The 21,554-nt window shown below is 32.4% G+C and overlaps 1 protein-coding gene across 2 annotated transcripts in view; it reads right to left on the minus strand.

The window, feature by feature from the left end:
• The window catches only part of Lrp1b (LDL receptor related protein 1B), a 1,779,190-nt gene that overhangs the window by 124,393 nt on the left and 1,633,243 nt on the right, over nt 1–21,554 (minus strand). Inside the window, exons 70-77 of one of the 2 annotated variants that reach the window (XM_033757153.1) lie at nt 19,817–19,923; nt 19,359–19,491; nt 14,988–15,110; nt 10,061–10,183; nt 9,256–9,393; nt 7,268–7,402; nt 3,419–3,538; nt 1,144–1,385 (exon numbers count right to left, since the gene is read on the minus strand). In XM_033757153.1, coding sequence (XP_033613044.1) covers nt 1,144–1,385; nt 3,419–3,538; nt 7,268–7,402; nt 9,256–9,393; nt 10,061–10,183; nt 14,988–15,110; nt 19,359–19,491; nt 19,817–19,923 — 1,121 coding nt within the window. Of the gene's footprint in view, nt 1–1,143; nt 1,386–3,418; nt 3,539–7,267; nt 7,403–9,255; nt 9,394–10,060; nt 10,184–14,987; nt 15,111–19,358; nt 19,492–19,816; nt 19,924–21,554 lie in introns of those variants that run through there. The other variant, XM_033757154.1, reaches the window with a different exon arrangement.

Here is a 21,554-nt window from a genome sequence, read left to right on the forward strand (position 1 = left end):
ATATATATATATATTCAATTTAATCTATACCTGGATTCAAACTTAAATACAGGTTCTTTTAAAGATAGTTTATTACTCACTATCTAGTGCTGAAATTATTAAAATACCCTCCAGAATGCATTAAGTGGGATTCATGTAATCCAAATCTTCATGGTAGATATCAGTGCAAAAAGTAATGAGGATCTCTAAATAGAAACTCTTTTGGAATATAAAACTTCAAATTACGTACTACTGTGAGAATATCTGACTTTTTGGTTATATCAAGATAGCCCAGGTTCCTCAAACATAAGTATTTATATGTCATTTTCCTCCCAGGTTACTTCAATATATAAAATACCCAATAACTCAACATGCCCCCAAATGAAAAGGCATAGTATATAACCACACATCTAAACAAATATTTAGTCTATTTTCTCAAAAAAGAATAACCAGAGTAACCAACATATGTCCATCATATATCAGTAGGAAATAATGCTCTATTTTGGATGTTTCTTGAAATGTAGAAGTTAGAAAAATAGTTACACTCTAACTGATCCCTTGTCCTACAATAGAAGTTTATTTCTGATACTGCTAAAACTGAAACAGTTTTCTCTGGCTTACATCATTTTCTAAGAGAAAAAATAAAGTGATTTTCACATTCTCATTTCATGATGAAAAAGACATATTTATAATATATTGTGAAAGACAATGAAAGATAAGATATTCAAGAAATGTTAGTTATTGTCCATGACCATTCTTATATGTATAACTAAGGGAAATGCTTTTTTTAAAAAAAAGATGCATTTAAAATAAATTATTTACTTCTATAAGAGTAGATAAGAAGAAAAATATTTTTGTTTGTTGTTGTTGTTGTTTTCTTTGAGATATATTCTCACTATGTAGTTGAAACTGACTTGGAATTCACTGTGTAGCTCAGGCTGATCTGGAACTCATAGAGATCCTCCTGCCTCAGCCTCCCAAGTAATGGGATTAGAGGCGTGCAACACCACGCCCAGCTAGGAGGAGAAATATTGTATTTCTAGTGACATATTGAAAGAAATAAATACTGTAATTGCTATCACCAGAAACTATGCCTTTTACAAAAAAGAAAAAAATATACAAGCATGTGGGGAGGTACAGCCTTTATAAGTGTTTTTTACTTACAATCAAGCCACTGTTTTCTTGCCTTTTTTCTCTACCATGGATCATTTTGTAGAAAATTCCGCCTGGATTAAACTGAGTACTCCAAATAATCATATCTCTTTGATAATAAACATCCATCCCTGTTATTCTTGAATTATGTTCAATATGAGAAATTTGTTGATGATCGCCACTGTAGTTGAATGGATATATAAAACCCAGGATATCAGTGTCATTAGCAATGTAGAGTACTTGATCTTCAGAGCCTGGAGATTATTACAATAAAATACAAAAATAAAATAAATTTCAACTAAAATAAAAGACATGCTTATACTTTAAGATACAAAAATAAAATAAATTTCAACTAAAATAAAAGACATGTTTATACTTTTAAATAAACTCATGTTTAGACATGAGTTCTCATTATTAACACAGTTCCTTTAATTTAAAAAATTCAACCAAGTTAATATCTTTTTTAGTCTCTTGAGTTCTTATACTCAGTTTTCTAAACATCTATAACAGTTGTTTATTTGTGTGCCTCTAGTGCAAAGCTTTCTTTATAGCTAAAAATTAGATATTTTGAAAATATGTAATTTTTATACACAGAGGTTACTATTTGGCAAGTCACAATAAACTATGTTGTAACATCTAAACTGTCAGTAATCAAATGCTGTACTGTATAACCATTAAGCCACTAAAATTTTGAGCATTTCACTATACTTGGGTGAACATTCTTTTGGCTAATTTTTTTAAATATGTTAAAGATTTTTCTTGCTCTAATTTACTTTATTATAATTTTTAAACTTTATTATATGAAATTTCTGTAATCTATAAATTCTGTAGAATCCTGCTAAATCTAATACTCTAAAGTTTTGACACCAACAGTATAGTGCTAATGTCATTTTATACTAAAAAAATAAAAAAGTATTACTTAAAACATAATGTAAGGTCAAAGAGAAACTGAATTGCACTTGTAATTTGTATAAATAAATAAGTATAACATATACCAAGGTATAGCTCAGATCTACGGTCTTAATGTCTCTCTTTTAGTGAATATTTATGTTGTGTCAAGCACAATGTAAGGTTTCCCTAATTTATCCCAACTTCTTAGAACAAACATAAAAGTAGATATTAGTAGACTTATTTTAGAGACAAATAACTGAGGCTCAGAAGATTTAATGACTTCCTGTTAACCATACAGTCTGAGAAATTCAGTGCCAAGATTAACATTCAAACACATCTGATGTTACTGCTCACACGTTCCACTACATCCTACTGCTCTCCTAATGTAATAACAATCATCGATAATGTCGTCATACTCTGTAACTAACTTCAAGTAACATTTATAGGCTATATAAACGCACACACATAATATATATGTATTTATGTATATAAATATGTATTTCATATATAAATACCCACACATACTATATAGTATATTTATATAATTATATATTACTACATGTAACAGTGAAATTATTACTAATAATAATAATAAAATGTGACAAATTTATATGTAGTTTACAATTACATATAAAACATTAAAATAAATACGTATGAAAGGCAAACATCCATCTTTGCTACTGAATTTTTTAAAAAATTATATTGGTGAGTAGAAGAAGTAAAATTTTCCAAGTAAAATTTGTCCTAAAATTTCAAAAATCCTTATGCAAAGTATATGCTTACAATCCTAACCTCTAGTCCTTTATTTTTATCCTAGCACTGTAATAACTTCTTGTATAATTTGAAAGTAGACCGTAAAGAAAGATATTATATTTATTATATTTTCACTGTCATGATAACTTTGAAACTTTTACCCCTTCTGACAAAATGTTTCCAATGCAAAGTGATTTTAACACTAGCTGCATATTTCACAGTCACGTCTATGAACCATTCAGAGCTATGTTATTTAAGGATGATAACTTGCCAAGGTTCAGACAAAAAGGAAGAATTAGTTCCCACTTTACACCACAGTGGGGATGAATAGTGGTCACCATTTTTTAATGTGTGTTTTGTAAAGAAATAAGACAAGGTTTCCAACTAAAGGAGCAAAGAATATGGAAATGGATTACATATTGAATACATGCATCAAATTTTACCTCCCACATATGTATAATTATGCATCAGTTAACATTTTATTTTTTAAAAGAATGCTAATTAAATAGCCAAATTAATTAGCAAGTATAGCACATTATTTTATATTATCAGGAATATTACTGAAACACTTTATGAAACATTTTTCCCCAAAGATGCTTATAACAAAATTATAATATCATTTCCAATAATGGTTATAACATACCTTTTGCTATGCAGGTGTTATTTTGAGCTTGAAAATTCTGATCACATACACATTTATATGATCCTTGTATATTTATACATTGTTGGGAACATGTGCCAAACAGCAAACACTCATTGAGGTCTAAATAAGAAGATTTCAAACAGCATTATGATAGCCTCAATTCACACTTGCATGCTTTCCAAGCGTCAGAAAAACCCAAGGTATTATTTGCCCTGTAACTTTTCATTTCTCTTCTTTTGTTGTTTCAAACCTTAAGATTGTGACTTATTATATAAATTTTAGGCCATAATAATGTATGTCACAATAGCTTTTTAATACTTTTTGTTGTTTATTGACTTAAAAATCATAAAAGAGCCATCTCTTTTCCCGCTTTTCATTCACTCAAACGCTTCTCAAGGCTTGCTTTCGAGCCTGCTCCTCATTGTCCAGCTCTGTACCCGCCTATCTATCTCCACACCTCACACTTACCACCTGCTGCTCCTCGCCTTGCCCACTTCTATATACATAATCTCCTCCTTTCTCTAGGGTCACCAAAAGTGAAACTTTTCTTTGTTTCCTCCTGAAAATAGCAATGATGGATGGGATGGCTCGTTGTTTTGCTCCTGTTTGCTCTTCTGAAGTGGCTTTCTTTTAGCTCTGCTCATACTGTACTTCAGAATGGTGCTCATATATCCACATCCTCTGCTTAATTACCCTTGACTGAAAATTTAGGGTGCTTTCGTTTTTATTGCCACATTTTATACAATGAATGGAACAAAATGAAGGTATGGACACACTTTTACCACATTTCTGGGCTCATTCCTATCTGGTAGCTATGGAAGCAGGAGTGGATTGCAGATATAGGAATTAAACAAACAAGCTAAAAGCCTCAGTGCCTATCTCTAACAATCTCTAAATCAAAGCAGTAAATGAATAAGGCACAGACAACATTCTGTAGCTTGGCACAAGTCTCTAATTTTAAGATTCATAATTAGAGCCAAGATTAAGGTCACATGACTCACAGAAATGACCTGCTTTCTGGATTCCTCATCTACTTTTACTTTCATCCAGCATAATTGTTCTGCCTCTTCTATCATTTATGTAGTTTCCCTCATTACATAATAAATCTGTGAGATAAGCTTTTGCCTGAAATTTAAGTATTTAAAGATCATCACATTTATAACAACTATCTTTAGCCGGGCGTGGTGGTGCACGCCTGTAATCCCAGAACTCAGGAGGCTGAGGCAGGAGGATCGCTGTGATTTCAAGAACAGCCCGAGCTACACAGTGAGTTCCAAGTCAGTCTCAACTACATAGTGAGACCCTGTCTCAAAAAAACAAACAAAACAAAACAAAAATAATAACTATCTTTTATTAGCCAACATTGTTCTAAGGCAGCAGCCCCCCAGATTTTTGTAACCAGGGACAGGTGTCCTGGGAGACAGCAGCAGGGAGGGCAGCAGGATCAGGATTATATTTCCGCAAGAATAGCACAACTTAGATTCCTCTCTTGCAGGACTCACAGTAGGTTTCGTGCCCCATGAAATCTAGCACTCCCGCTGATATGCACTGAGGTGAGCACAGGCTGTAATGCGAGCAATGGAGAGCAGTAGTAAATATTCAGGAAATTTATGCCTTTCCTGCCACTTATTTTCTTCTGTGGCCCTGTTCCTACCAGGCCAAGGATCTGTCGCACTCAGTGGACTGGGTGCTGGGACCTCTGTCCCAATGACAAAGGTAAGCACCTTCCTAGTGATGACTTAAATGTCATATTCAGACTTTCTGCTTCTGCTGTCTCTGCTATAATTCCTTCGCAAAGAGGTTTCAGCATTCTCATAACTAATTTCTCTGTTTGATTAAAAAAGATAAATAGGTAAAGTAAAATGCATTTACTTTGATAAAGATTGTTCAGGAATTAAGTAAAATGCTTCTTAAAACACTGAACTGTCAAGGTGTAACAATTATTTTTTATTTATTTAGTATCTATAAATTTGATCAGGGAGATAATTATCACTAAGTTTTAACTTTGGCATAGAATCAAATTTTTTAAAATTTGCATAATTTTATAAAATCTCAGCTACCTGGCATTACTCCATAATAGACAAAAGCATTTTTTCTCATCATCAGTATAATGAGCCCTGTGTCATGAAATTTCGAAAAAATATGCTAATTCCAAACAAGCCCAGTGTCTAGAACATTTTGAAACAATGAATCCTGTCCTACCTATGTAATTTCCTTTATTTTTTTCTCCCCTTTTGTTATTTTAAGTGAAATTTTTTTGTTTAGTTTTGATTTTTCTTCCAATTGGGCTGGGTATTTATTAGCTCAGTGGTGCTACTGCCTGAGTTTGATCCCCAGTACCATAAAAAAAGGAAGTGTTTTTAATTTTATCCTCAAACTCCAATTATGTAAGATTTTTTAATGAATTAGATAAATGAAACACAATGACAAATTTAAATTTTTACAGTACAAAATCTATGTGCACTCTTTTCCCTCCTCTATACTAAATCAAAACTTCTTTTTTACTATCAAAACTTTCTTTAGTACAGATACAAATTTTATTAGAGTTTGGAAGTTACTGATTTGTGTAATAAAATCATATAAAAAGAGTATATTGTATATTCATAACAGTTCAAACAAAGGATGTACTTTGTATATTACATTTGCCATGGAATACAATTAAAGATGAAGGAAATTTTGAGAGTAGACTTTCCAACTTTAGTAAATCCGTAAGATACAGGAAACAGAAGCTATTATTCAAAAAAAATTCTTAGAAAATCAATGCTACAATTAAAATATTGAAGGGAGATAAAGAGACTGTGTGTGTTTAGAGACACTAAATGGGGACTGGGAAAGAAGAAATGATTAATTGTTTTAATAAAATAAAGAAAGTTTAATGTAAGTTTTTAGCATTTCATGGTAATGGAGAAATAAAAATGCCATTAATAATCTATAGAAGAGTATAACTCAAAATATAAATATAATATGCCTATACCTCTTCCTATGTGTGATGTAGAATTTCAATAACTCTACAGCTATTGATACAATGTAAAATTATCTTAATCTATGGATATCTTTGACAGACATAATAGAATCAAGCAAAGAGATGAAGGAAAGCATTTTAAGATTTGAACTTACCTTGCAAAAACCAGAAATATATTAAGCTTGGCTTTAATCACAATAATAGGTAAATATCAATATAAAGAGTAGTTTTATCTAAGAAGCTTTAGAAAACGCTCATATGTCTGTATTTTATAATTGTAAACTTAAATCCCTGATGTGAATTGCATTTACTTATATATCTTACTATAAGATTTTGTCTCTTCAACACACTGAATGTTTAAATGATCTTAGGTAAGTTGACAGATCCATTATCTGACTTTAAATTTTTAAAGACATCTCATGATAATATAAAGAACTGTTTAAAACATAATGTTAATATTATTCCATCAGAAAGAAGCCTACAGTAATCTAAATATGAATTACCTGTCACAGAATTGCAAGTGAGACAGCCAAGAGAAATGGGTCATCATAAACATTATTTCATAAAATGAGTCTCGTTCTCCAAGAGTTCCTGAGCCAGCAATTTCATCATTTGCATTTTGAGACAGATTGTAACAACACAATTGAAATTCCCTCTTGTCTCATTTGCTGTAGAAAAGCCTTAGTGGCTTCATTGATGGTCAGCTTATTTGTGCAAAAAAACCAATACTCTTGACCTCAAAGAATTCTCTCAAAAGTGAAGTGGTATCATGTAGATGCACACAATTTTGATGAAAATCAACACCCTGTCATCTCACAATTTGGAAGCCTTGGGAGTCTTTTTAAAACCCAAAGATTTAAAAGCAAGCTGTTGAAAAGGTACGCTACCTTCACACTGTCTGTTCTTCATGTTTCTCTGAAATCCAGGCTTACAGCGACAGAAAACAGACGTTTTTATTTGATTACAGGATGCGTCATCTCCACATGGATTCACATCATCTTCACAAGTGTATTCAGTGGGAGCTAGGATTTAAAAATATGATCACAGCCAGTAGAACTCTGATTCCTAAAGTGGGAGGTTTTTTATAATTTGAAATGATATTTACTATAACATGGATAATTCCTCATAAATGTATGAGATTATAGTCTTCTTTGCCTTAAGTCCTCATTTCTTATGAAGGTATAGAAGCGGATAAAAAGTGAAGTCATTTACGTTAAATGTAGTTTAGAGCAAGCTGGTGGCACCTGATGTTTATACTGCTTACTCAAAGGGAGTCATGAAACAGTGACTGCAACAACAGGCCATTGTTTAAGGACATCTTTCATGAGAACCACGTCCTTCTCCAAGAAGAAAAGCACTTTTTAGAAGTTACCAAGAGATGTGGGCATTTATTTTTATTTTTTTAAATTTCACTTAGCTTTATTTTTGTCCAACAAAATATTGATTGATACATTTTAGATATGCATAACGATAACATTCGTCATAGGGAATTTGCACCTGTACGTGATAAACTCTGCCTCTTTCATGTTCATTAATCAGTCAAGGCTCTACCATATAAATAAAACTATATAGGTAGTTTTTTTTAACATTGTTGGCCTAGACAAACATATTTAAAAAGTAATATTTGAGTATGTAACACGTTTCAGGGGTCACTGGCTGCAACACCACCGAGGCAGAGGGTTATTTATAATTTCGAGTAAAAAGTTTCAATTTTATTGCTTTATCTTCCATTCAGGAGAAGATTTTAGGATAAAAATAAACGGACAGAATATCATTTTAGAGTTAACACTGCAGTACCTCTAAATTACTTAAGTGGATCAAATTTTTAAGAAATATGAACATTTTATTAAAATTGTAAATATTATTAATACCAACTGGTATTTGACTATTTTACAATCAATTGAAATACACCAGTGGGATATATCATCATTGAATTATACGTGGCTACATGAAGGTGGTGTAGTTTCATTATTCAGTGAACAACGATTTAGACTAATAAAAAAGTAGGAAGTACTTTATGACATCTATAAGCAAACTAAATTTAGATTAACAGATAATTACTTTTCTTTAATATGGAAAATCAGCCAACAAGCATAACTTAAAAATGAAATTATTATACGCAAATTCTCATAATCTAAGTACCAAGTCACTCTAATTGAAAATATCTTCTTTATAAATAACTGAGAAATAAATTACATTTTTAAACACTGAATGATGATCTTCAAAATCATTTAACCAAGTACCTATAAATTTCAAACATATTGAGCTGGGCATGGTGGCACATGCCTGTAATCCCAGCACTTGGGAGGCTGAGGCAGAAGGATCACTGTGAGTTGGAGACTACCCTGGGCTGCATAGTGGGTTCCAGGTCAGTCTCAACTACATAGTGAGACCCTATCTCAAAAATACCAAAACAAACAAACAAAAGTATTACATTATATCTATACTTTATAAAATAAAATGATAAAATCGATAGATTTGTTTGCTAACATCAAAATCTGAATTTGGTCATTGAGTTCTCAGTTGCAGTTCTAATAAGAATATTCACTGAAAAATCAATTCCTGCCAGGCGTGGTGGCACATGCCTATAATCCCAGCACTCGGGAGGCTGAGGCCAAAGGATCGCTGTGAGTTCAAGACCAGCCTGGGCTACATAGTGAGATCGAGGTCAGTCTCAACTACATAGTGAGACCCTGTCTCAAAACAAAACAAAACAAAAAAACAAAAAAAGAAAAATCAATTCCTTCCACTTCATATCTCTGAAATTAAGAGATACTTGAAGTGATGAGCAAACTTCCCTCAGAGTTTTAAAAGAAACTCTTTGCCATGTTTAGGCACAAACTGGCCCCGTGTAATCCGCTTGTGGAAAACTCACTCATTCTGCAGCCTTGCTCATCGGAACCATCTCCACAGTCATCAAGGAGATCACACTGGAGGTCCACGGGGATGCACTTTTTATTACTGCAAGCAAACTCATCCCTTTTACAAGGCTTCATGTTATGTGTGTCCTTACCTACAGAGTTATTTAGAGTGATTAGTCTATCACAGAACCACAACTGATTTAACGAGAATATCATCTGCTTAAATTTGTACTAAAAGGTATGGAAAAGGTGGGCTTGTAAACCTGTTTGAAGCCTCTGGATGTGAATGAAGAAGATTCTGAAAATCTTGAATATTATAAATCTGAGGCTGTATTAGAACTATAATGACACCCTGTTTCTTCAGAAAGATATTTGAGTACATATGCTGAGTGGGATTTTTTTAAAGAGTGATATAAACCGCCTTAAATAAGTTCATACTTAAAAGCATTACCTATTAAATGCAGCCTTTTGAATCTCAGAAATTTATACAAGGGTCTATGTATACATACAATCTGCACAATCACCATCCCTTCAACCACCTCCACAAAGAACAGTTTTAAACCACTATGACATTTCTCTCAAGAGATTTCTATGTGTCAGAAAAAATGTACCTAGTGGGGACTCTGGACAAAGCCACACAACTCTATTACGCAAATGAAACATTAGTAGAATATTCTCATACTCTGTTAGAACATCAAGTGCCTTAAAAAAATCTTCAGACACACTACATGGAATTTTTTCTTTATGTGTAAGCCATCAAATCATTTATCTTATCTTATTTGCTACTAAGTAAACTTTTTTCTCATTAAACACATTTACCACAGTGATCTTCGTCTGAGTTGTCCCCACAGTCGTCGATGCCGTCGCACGTTCTCTCAGACTGCAGGCATATTCTGTCATTTCTGCATCTGTGTGGCCTTGTGGGTGGGCAAAGAAACTTGACTGAAAAACAAAGAGGAAAACCAAACAGGCTCCTTTGGATTCACTGACTTATTAAGAATATATTTTGTTTGGCTTTCTTTTTAAATCCATCATCTAGCTTTCCTAAGTATATTTTATTGTGAGTTTATATTAATTGTATTGTGAATATTTTATTGTAATGTGTACTTGAAAATGTATAATAGAAACATGATTCAAGTTATTTATATTAATTGAAAAGGGTGCACAGCTTAAAATCTTGAAGTAAGAAAGCAGTCAAAATTCCATGGTCTCTCTTTCCAATGCTTTATCTTACCTAACTTCACTCAATCACCATGATAATTTGCAATTACACTCCCTACTATACATTAATGTATGCTATGCAATTATGATTTATATAACATGGCAGTTCACCTAGCTATCACAAAGAGCAGTTTTGCACAGTAGAGACATTCAGCAAGTATGTACTATAGCTCCCAAATTCAGCGCAGACCATTCACCAGCAAAACAAAAATATCTTAACAATATTGTAGTTGGAATTCTTTGTGATTGTGTGGAAAAATGTTTATATGTATATAGATAAACGTATATTGCACATATTGCAGAAAATAATGTTAATTATTTGTTTTTAATATATGAGATGCATATATGTGTGTGTGAGAGAGAGAGAGACTGAGAGACTTAAAGAGAGATCAATGAAAATGAAGGAATTTAATCCTTGCTAGCACTATGTAGTCTAAAGACTTCTGCTCCTATTCAGGAACTATCACCAATTATTCTTCATTTTTATATATGAAATCCTGCAGGGTTATGTCCTTGGTGACTAAATGTTTTACCCTCAAATGTTTTATTTACTTAGATATTCTCATTCATGCTCTCCAATTTACATTCTGCTATATCCTGAGGATTTGCAATTTATCTAGTTCTGCCATTTCAAAATTGATTATGCAACATACCCTGAAGAGTTTCAAACTCAAAAGCTCGCTCTTTACTTCTTTATTTTTCTTTTTCTGCCTCCCTTCTCCACAAACATAAGCTTGTCTTTATCCACAAAATGTAATTAGTGGAATACAGTACATTCCTGACATTGACCTTCAATTCTAAGTAGTTACCACATCTTGTTGATACCATCCTGTAACTTGTCTTCTGTTCATCATCACTACCAGTCACAATCATAACAGTGCAGCTGTTTGATACAGACAGGTATAATAGATGTCCTCAGTTTCATTTTCATCATCAAGTGCTCAAAAAGCCACAGGACAATCAATCTAACATGTTAATCTTATCATCTCTTCTATAGTTATCCATCATCATCAATATATGATTTAAGACACTATACAAGGCCCAATAATTTGTCATTATCTTGTCTGCACCACGTCTATAGATTAATCCCCTGCCCTTCTTAATATTCTAGCAATACACTGTATTAGAGCTCTTTACATTTGCTCTCTGAACTCCTTGTTTCAATTTAATCCTGGTCCTTTGTCCAAGTATATTCTCTCCCACTTGTCTTCTAATAATGTCTCTTAACTTCGTTTTTAAAATATTATTTTCAATTTATTTTATGACAAAATAAAACTAACATTCATAACCAAAGAATAACACTAAGCAAGAGAATAACAAAAGTTACTGCACTGTGTATCATTATCTTTGAGGTAGCAGAAGACTTAAACCAAAAAGATTCTTACAAAAAAAAACAAGATAATAACACACTCTCTTTTCAATGAAATAAGATAAGCCATTAGTATAAATGAAACAAATTGACATTTCTATTGAAATATTTTAAACCATATTTGAACGTCTTAATTTTTGGGGGGAAGTGAGTACCAGGGATCAAACTCAGGACCTTGCACTTGAAAGGAAGTCAGGGGTATCACTGAGCTAAATCCCTGGGCTTCCTTACTTCATATTTATCTCTCCTCTGTTTTTCTTTTCATTTGCATATATAATACATATTTGTGCATATATACATTTGTGTATATATAATTGTGTGCATATATATATATATATATATTTAGATACAGAGAAAGAGAGAGATTCTTAATTTCTTAAACTCATGGTTTAGAAGACATCCTAATTTCCTACCACAGCTCATAGAAATTTCACACCACATTTTTAAAATTGCTTTTTAAACTAAGTATCATGATTTTGAGACACAAAAGGGGAAGAAATGAGAATCAAGACTTGACATGTAGAGGTACAAGATCCCAACAATGAATGTAACTGTACTGTATCCCTAAAATGTACCAATAAACTCAGTTAAAGCTGAAAAAAATGATGGACTGAGGAACTGAGGAAAAAAAAATTAATCATACCTCTGTGTCCTTGAAACTTCCTCATCAACCTCATAAACACTGCTCCCTCTTAATTCAATCACAGTAATTTCATAATTTTTCCCCTATCCTTTCAAATTTGTTCCAGGTTCCTAGATGATTTGAACAGTCACATGGACACCAAGCAGTAACTGGGCTCTAATCTGAGTTACTAGCATGTTTTCCCCCTTTTCAGTCGATATTTATAAATCTGGAGTATACATTTCCTCTGCTTAGGTGAACGCAACTCTGACTTCAGAGCCCCCTTGGTCTCCATACTGAGATTAGTTTCTGAACTCTCACAGATTCCAAAATCTGTAAATTCTCAAGTTCCTTGTGTAAAATAATGTTTACATGTGGCCTACCTGTGATTTTAAGTCATTTCTAAATTATGTATACTTAATATGTGTAAGGGCTATCAGATATTTGTTGCACCCTATCATTTAGGAAATAATGATAAGATAAAAGCCTATTCAGTGGAGACAACTAAATATTATTTTGTGAAGCGGTCGATCGAACTGGCCTTCGTGGAACCCAGGGAAATGTAAGACTTTGCCTTTCAAAGCACTTTCAGAATAAATCTAAATTTCTCTACCAAGACTACAAGTTTCTAGGTACATCCCCACTGTCTCCTCCTTGACTTAATCTATTTCTATTACTTAACTTTATGATTCCTTCAAATGCAATTTATAGATATTATCGTTATTTGTCTAATGAGAATAAGATAGCCTCAGAAAAAAGAGGCATGTGATAAGCAATGCTTATTCCTAATGGCTTGGCATATTTTTATGATTTATATCTACATGGGTCAACAAAGCCTCGTGAACTCATGGGATTCTGCAGGCAGTGTAGTTTATCTGCTGGTAGGTGATAAGTTCTGAGTAGTCCCTGGAGCACGTCTCTCTCATGTGTTCTACCCCTCATTGTCTGCTTCCTGGCTGCTATTTAGGATCAGCTTTTCCTTTCCTATGCCCCTATGCCATGACTTCTTCTCTTTGGGAAGATGATATGAACTGAAAATATAAGCCACCATAGGGCCGGGGACTTAACTCAGTGGTTCCTCCACCTGCTTCACAAATGCAAGGTCCTGAGTTCGATCTCTGGTACCAAAAAACAAAACAACAAAAACAAAAAATAAGCCACCATAAATATGTTTTCTTTTAGTTGTGGATATTGGGTACTATTTCCAACAATGAGAAAGTGGCTGTGGCACAGCATAACTTGATTCAGTGTTGATTCTGATGATTAAGACGAATATAAAAATTCAGATAATCGTCTCTTAGAAGATTCTCCATCTGTGCTATGTGGGATTTCCCTGACAGCAACATCCTTGCAGTGGAAGTGGTTCTAAAGGGAGTGACTTTGGAACCCTAGAGAATTCATCAATTTCTAGACATTTCCTATTCCATCTGCTGGTTTTCTAGTCAAATTAAAAAGAGCATGGTAAAATGTAGAAATAATTGGTTATGGGTTGATATAGATAAGCTTCATATTTAGAATACATTATGATTTAGAAACAATATAATCTCTGGTGATTCTCTAGATTTTGTTTTTAACATTAGGCAAACAAAACTCTCACATTACTCAACCACTGAGCAACAAAAAAATGTTTCCAAGTATTTTTCTCTTTTTTATTTTAAATCGCTTAAAAATTAAAACCTGCCTCACATTTTGTATTATTTTCCACCACACCAAATAACTTTCAGTACCTATATGCCTTTCATATTTTCTTTAATTCACATGGTAACTACTAGATTAAATCTGAAGTAGCAAAAATCTTCCTTCAAATAAAAGGTGAAACTACTTTTATTTTTAAGTTAGATTGAAAGAATGAGATGAGGAACTAAAAATATAAATCCTTCACTTTAACATTCTCAAATTGTACCTTTTATTTGTTTATTGCATAAATATACATCTAAAAGGGTCAGAAAACAGCACGTTGAATTTGAAGAAATAATTTTTGTCACAATTTTCAGGCTTAATATTAAATAATTTCTATTATAACTAACATTGTGATTGTCTATATCCATACATACACATACACATGTATATAAATAAATGTATATATATACAATTTTCTCTGTGCAGCTTCAGTAATGGGGATTCTTGGTATTATGTGATTATGTGGTCTTATTTTTCCAATTTTCCCCTTTTGCTTATCTGTTAAAAATGTTTTAGTCTAAAACAACAATTTTTTTGTGAAGCCAAAATTCTTATTTATACCCTACTCAATTCAAAAGGTCAACTAATCTGAATTCTTCCAGACAGAATATAATCTGTCTTTGAATAATATTGAGATGTGCAAACTCAGGTTTAGGAGTGCTTTCCATAAAGTCATGAATGTTGATCAGGGTGATATCTTTGTTACTTGAACAAAAGCTTTATCTATGGTAATACTTCAGTGAGTCACCCTAGGGCAGCAGGGCTTGTGATTCACCTCATGACTTCACTAAATGAGTCCAGCGCCCTGCATAAGGAGATGAGAGTACAACGGAAAGGCATGTGAAATACCGTACCACACATGTCTGGAGCTTCATCTGAGTTGTCTCCACAGTCATCTTGTCCATCACAGACCCAGAAGTAGAGTTTGCACAAGGAATTATTGCAGAGGAACTCATCACCTCTACATATATTTCCTCCTCCATTGTGAAATGAAAAAAAAAAAGATAAAGTTCATTAATTGTACAGGCAGCAGGACGCATATCCTTCTAATTATGTATTGCTTCCTTATATTTGCTTCCTGCATCATACTTGGAACACATAATTTCCAAAGTTTTTTTTAACAGGTTTACAATTCAAAATATTCTCCTATTACCATTATGCATATCATATTTTGTTTAGGAAAACTTAAATATGGTAGAAGGTTAAATTTAAATTATTTCTAATATATTATATTGATGTCACTGAGTATAAAATTAGATTTTAAAATAGTAAATTTGTGAGAAAAGAACTGTGTTACTCTAGATAGAAAAAACAATCAGAATTATTAGGTAATTCACCTCTATCTGAAATATTGATATACTGGTTCAATAAAAATTAGGATAACTGGTAAAATATATTTGTAGTCACAAATACATTTATTTATTTATGAAAATTATACTTTCATAAATACAACAAGAATTTGGTTTTTTCATGCATTATTTTATGAAAATGCTAATAATTCTTGTACTTTAAATTTTCATTTTTTCTTTTTACATCTATAAACAAACAGCATTAGGAATAATGAAAATATTATAAATTTTCTGAGTATATTTACTAAATGTACTAGACAAAGGGAATTTCAAAATTTGGAATTTCTATAAGGAGAGATAGCAATATATAGTAGAGATTTCAATAAGACATTAGGATCTGTGGGTCCTTATTGTACTTTAGACAAAACTATTAATTTGTCTGAGACTTGGTGCCCTCAAATATCACCAAAAAAAGCAGAACCAATGTAATTTATAAAGTGATATTTGCAAAGAGTACCAGGGAAGTAACACAAAGATAGGATTTAGAATTAAGATAAATAAGGCTACACTTATTACACTAAGTAAACTCATATGTGTGATAAGAAATATGAATAACCTGGGTTGGTTAGATTTGACATGTATAAAAATGGGTGTTTTCATTGGAACATGGGATTGAAGGAAGAAAGTGGCCAAACCTGCAAATCTCAAAAAATGACTAAAGATATAAACATGTATAAAACTGGGTGTTTTCATTGGAACATGGGATTGAAGGAAGAAAGTGGCCAAACCTGCAAATCTCAAAAAAGCTGTTATTCATCTTATGGATGTAGTTTGGAGAAAATAATTGTACCCCAGATTGTGAACATTACATAACTGTCCTTGCTCTGATTTTTAATTTATCACCAAATTGTGTAATTTGGTTTCAATGGTAAAATTTTTGAGGTGAATGTTGCCTTATTTGAAAATCAAAGTCCATAGACTATAAAGCAGGGTCGTATTTTTTTTCTGGATAAAGATTATAATGAATAAACCATGTTATATTTTGTAATGGATTAAATTCAAACAAAATTTGTACACTCTTGACATCCTCTGATTTTTTAGCAAATTGCATTTGTAGCACACACACCAGTTGTGTTTGTTTGATTTTTTAGCACCAGGGATTGAACTCGGAACCATACATTTGTGAAGTAGGCAGCAGAATCATTGAGCTAAATCCCTGGCCCACATCAGTTGTGTTAAAAGGAAAAAATTAATTCCCTAAGGTATTACATAGATAACATAATTTTCCCCATAAGGGTTTTGGACATTCCACTTTTTTAAAGAAGAAAAATAAAAAATAAAGCATAACTGCAAAAGAAGCCAAAGGTTTTGTGATAGCCTGCTAATGACTATACTGTGCTATAAAGAATATGCATTTCAAAAAAAGCAGCATAGGGCTATTGCATCATCCTCTGTCCAACTTACAATGCTTTATTTTGAAATAGAATGAAGCACAAAGAAAAAAAATATATATATAGTAAAGAGATTGCCTGGGTTAAAATTCTAGCTTCCCACTCATATTCTTAATCTGTTCAACATGAGGTTATTAGAAAAGTTGAAAAGTAGATATTCAATAATAATCACATGACTAAATTATCTCTGAGCCTTTGGCAGGTTCAAGTACATAATCACAGAAAATAAGTGTCTAGAGTTCTCTTAATTTGTGTTGAGATAATATTTACTGTATGGTAATATTTTATAATTAACATACGTAGTTTACTCTAAAGCTAATGACTATCAAAAAGAATAATTCCAAATCTTTTCCTCCAACATTCATAAGCAGTACCATAAAGTATGGAAGGTGAGGCCAGAACTGAGGTCACGTTTCACCTTAAAAAATGTGGATGCTTCTTTAATTCCACAGTCCTTGGGGTTTTCCCCTTAAATCAAAGAAGTAAAACTGATTAATAGGGAAAATATGTCCTGTCTATACTGAAACTTTTTCAAGTTTTAGACCCAAGTAGTAGCCCCTGTGTCCAGACCCCAAAGGAATAGAAATGAGATTTAGTGGAAGTGGTGTTTATTCTGGCATTCCATTTCCCGAAGACTTTGAAAGATTTTTATCCAATACACAATTCATTTGCTAAGAATAAATTACACACTGAAAAGACCAACTTTGTAGTGACTTAAGGTATACCTAGACAGGACCGAGTATTTTAATCAAGACATTTCATCGGCTAATAAAGAAACCCAAGGAAAGTTGGTAGCACAAGTGGAGAAAGGAGTGCTTTGACATATTTTAAGTGATAGAATTAAAGGTATGAGCTTCCTTTTTTTAGTCAGTAAGATTAGACATTTAGCAAAAACGTTTCAGATTTTAGACGCTTCACATTTTCCAGTTTTACAAAGATGTAGTATCTTTAAAAAGTAACGGAATATAAAGTTGGAGAAGTTTAAATGGAATCATTCACTCGTGACCCTTCTTGACAGGATGAGTCAGGTGTGTGTAACCCACAGCATTTCAGTAAGGATTGGAATGATCACCTAAACTTAAATAAATGCACTTGGAAGCAGTTTATATGTGTTGGAAACTAGCTAGGTGGTATTACAGAAGCTTAGGAAAGAAACAATAGGAAAATAACCTAGACACATTTCCTTGACTGGAGTTACAGGTGGAGCGTATTAGTTGAAGTTCATCCTAATGTCTTTTGATAGAAAAGAGCAAATGTTTTATTGCTCCAAGCCTATCTGTGATATCTGTTGTCTCTAGAACAAGAAGCTAAGTAAATTGAGTTCTCTATCATTCTCTTTAATGCATTATGGAGTTTTGAAGGAAACTAAAGTTTCTTCTAAAATTAATACTTCATCAAGTTTGGAACATCATCCAATAATCACCTATTTTAATATTTAGAAACAAAGATATTTCCTTGGGAGGCTACACATTTGTCAAAATAAATATTTAGATTTATTAAAGCTATAAAATCTCTGAGTGTATTTTATTAAATTTATTATTATTAACTATTATTATTATTATTATTCTGTACCAGGGATCTAACATCAGGTTCTTGCACTTGAAAGGCAGGCAGCGGAACCACTGAGCTAAATCCCTGACTCTTCTCTGAGTGTATTTTAAATGCCTTGCATCATGAGCCAGTTTCTAATATCATCTGTGTTGATCATGTTTCAGATATGTAAAGTCTATTAGGAGATTTTGATAAGTAAATTGCAAGAAATTTTATACTTAAATAGTATATCTAACAATATAAAATAGGATTTGTGTAAGTCACAGTCAGTTTAAATATCAGCACAAGGTTTTTTGCTTTCATTAATACCTATGAAATCAAACTAGTAATAAATGATTCTTTTTAATGAAGTGATTTACAACTATAGTTGTTATCTGTCATAAAATAGTCTTCACATAGCTAGAAAACAATTTATGACAAAGTTGACTATTGTCTTTTACATTGACAAAGACTATAGCTCACTTTCTCAACAATATGAAAAGCTAGAAATCTGGGGCACAAACTATTACCTACCTATCATATAGCATACGGATTTGTACAATCTAGTACACTGTATGGTCTTACTGTTCTTCCAGAGGAAAGCAAGTAATGGAGAAGAGCAGAGTACAGAGAATACACAAGTATTTCTGCAAGAATACATTCTGTATCCTTCCCACATCCTTATCCCGACCCAACCTCAAGTCTGAAGACAGACTCATGCTCAGCACTTACTAAACTTTTGCACTTGACTTCTGTTTGTTGTGCAAACAAGTAAATGTGTCATCATATAATCAACTTTATATTTTGCCTGAAAATAATCTGGTATTTGCTTATTTTAACATGTAATGGAGCTAGAAAGATAAAAGGAATCATTTAATGATCTCACCCTCCACCTCTAGCAACAACTTAACTTAACACTTTCTCAACTCTGGGCCCACACCGAGCAGTACCTTACCTCTGTCACAGACCTCTTCATCACTTCCGTCCACACAGTCATGAGTCCCATCACACAGCCATCTAACTGGAATACAGTGGGCTTTATTTTTGCATCGAAACTGATCTTCCTTACATTCAGTCACACAGTCCATCTGTTCAAACAAAAACAGACCGCAGTTTTCATTAATAATGATGATATAATCACAGGGAAAATAAAAACACATGTTATAGCACTGGTGACTCACAATAGAGTAAGATTTCTCTCATTTTTTACTTAATAAATATAACCTTTATGAATGGCAATGGGCTTTTGTGTGGAAACAGCATGAAAATTCAAGTCTTTGTTGAAATGATTGTATATAGAACATATGTCTACGTCTTAGTGTTAAAGTCGAGTTTCTATTTCTTTTTTTTATATTTTCTTTCCCAATGCTTACTCCTATAATTCAAAGATTTTAATCAAATGATAGACTTTACCTCATCTGAACCATCAGCACAGTCATTTTCTCCATTACATTTCAAAGATGCTGAAATACATCCTCCGCTGGTACATATATATTCACTTGATGAGCAACTAGGAGAAGCTGAATAAAATTATGAAGTGGATATTTAGATATAGTAAAATAAATGACAGATTTGAGAGATAAACACATATAGAAGCACTTGAAAATATGAATTCACAAAGAGGAATAAAAATAGTTTATATTATTTAAGCTGTATTCAAGAGATAGAATTAAAGATTCATTTACAATGTGCTTTACTACATCACTGTATTATATTCAATATACTTCAATGATATATAACCTGTGCAGTAAGAATTTCACTTAGAATAAAGGAAGTGGAAGACCTCAATATCTATCACTTTCATTTTGAAGGATTAAATGAGTTTTGATGAATTCCGTATTATTTTAAAAGATGGGTCTAAAATAATTTTCAAAACTATAAAAATATTAAGTAGTCTTTGGGAATATGAATTCATATATGCAGTTTATAAAGCAAAAAGAGAAAATCTTGACATAATCTCATAGCTCTAACTATAGCTATTTGACTTGGTTGACATAAATGTTATAATGAGTAAGCTTTAAGAAGTTTACTATTTTGAGATATTAAAGGTGAATACATGTATAGTTAACATAGCCTATGTAATTTGCAGTATTCCTTTATTGTACAAAAGTTTAAAATAACAAATGAGTATGTTATTAATACTACAAAGTCCACTTAAGATAAATATTATGATGACCACTTTATAGGTTTGCATTAAAACCTTGGGGTTTCCGGCCATATATTACACCACTACCTGGACACATGTCCTTAGCTCAGGAATGGCTGCTTAGCTCAGGAATGCTAAAACCTCTTCCCCTGAGTTTTAATTCCTTTTCATTAGCAGTGTTTGTCTAGGGAATCTGTATTAATAAAAAGTTAAGAATATATCTGGGTTCAATAAGAAAAAGATGTGATCACTGAGCAATATAGAACGTGCGGTAAGTAGAGAGCAAGGAATTATATGTGCCTTGTATATCTGCTACTCTGATCTGATCTCTTAAAGTAATATTTTCAGTGTTATATATTGCTTATATTCTGATATATTCTGATTTTCTCACCATTTTAGAAGATAATGTAATCAAAATATCTAAGTACTATAATGGTACATAAGATCCTAATGTTTTAATTGACAATGTGAAATAGGAAGAAAGGGGCTAAAGGTGTAGGGGAATAGGGGAAAGGAAACAAGGGAAAATAAAATTATGAGAAAATGAAAAAATGGAAATAAAGTATTTGTAAATAAGGGAGGAGGGGGTGAAGGGAGGTCAGGGACAAGGGGAAAAAATGAGAACCAAGACCTGTCATATAAAGGTACAAGATCCCAGTGATGAATGTAACTGTACTGCATATCTAAAATGTACCAATAAACTCAATGAGAAATAATGCTTTAGTTAGAAAAATTATAGAGCCATGTTTAATTAATATAAATACACAAATTAAAAAATGTTACTCTGGTCTTGTTTCCTAATTTAATTCTGAATTTTTTCCAAGGTGTAAATACAAATGATATACTTCTGCTTCTAATATGTTAGTACATCAAACATACTATATTTGTTTCATAATCTCAAACATAACTGAAAACTTTTATAATTTTTACATTCAACAAGTTTCCTTTTGATATTTGGAAAAATAATTCCAAATGGTGTGATAAGATATAAGAAACACAAAATTT

The sequence above is a fragment of the Fukomys damarensis genome, unplaced genomic scaffold (assembly GCF_012274545.1).
Source record: "Fukomys damarensis isolate Sample0158 unplaced genomic scaffold, DMR_v1.0_HiC HiC_scaffold_29, whole genome shotgun sequence".
Taxonomy (NCBI): domain Eukaryota; kingdom Metazoa; phylum Chordata; class Mammalia; order Rodentia; family Bathyergidae; genus Fukomys; species Fukomys damarensis.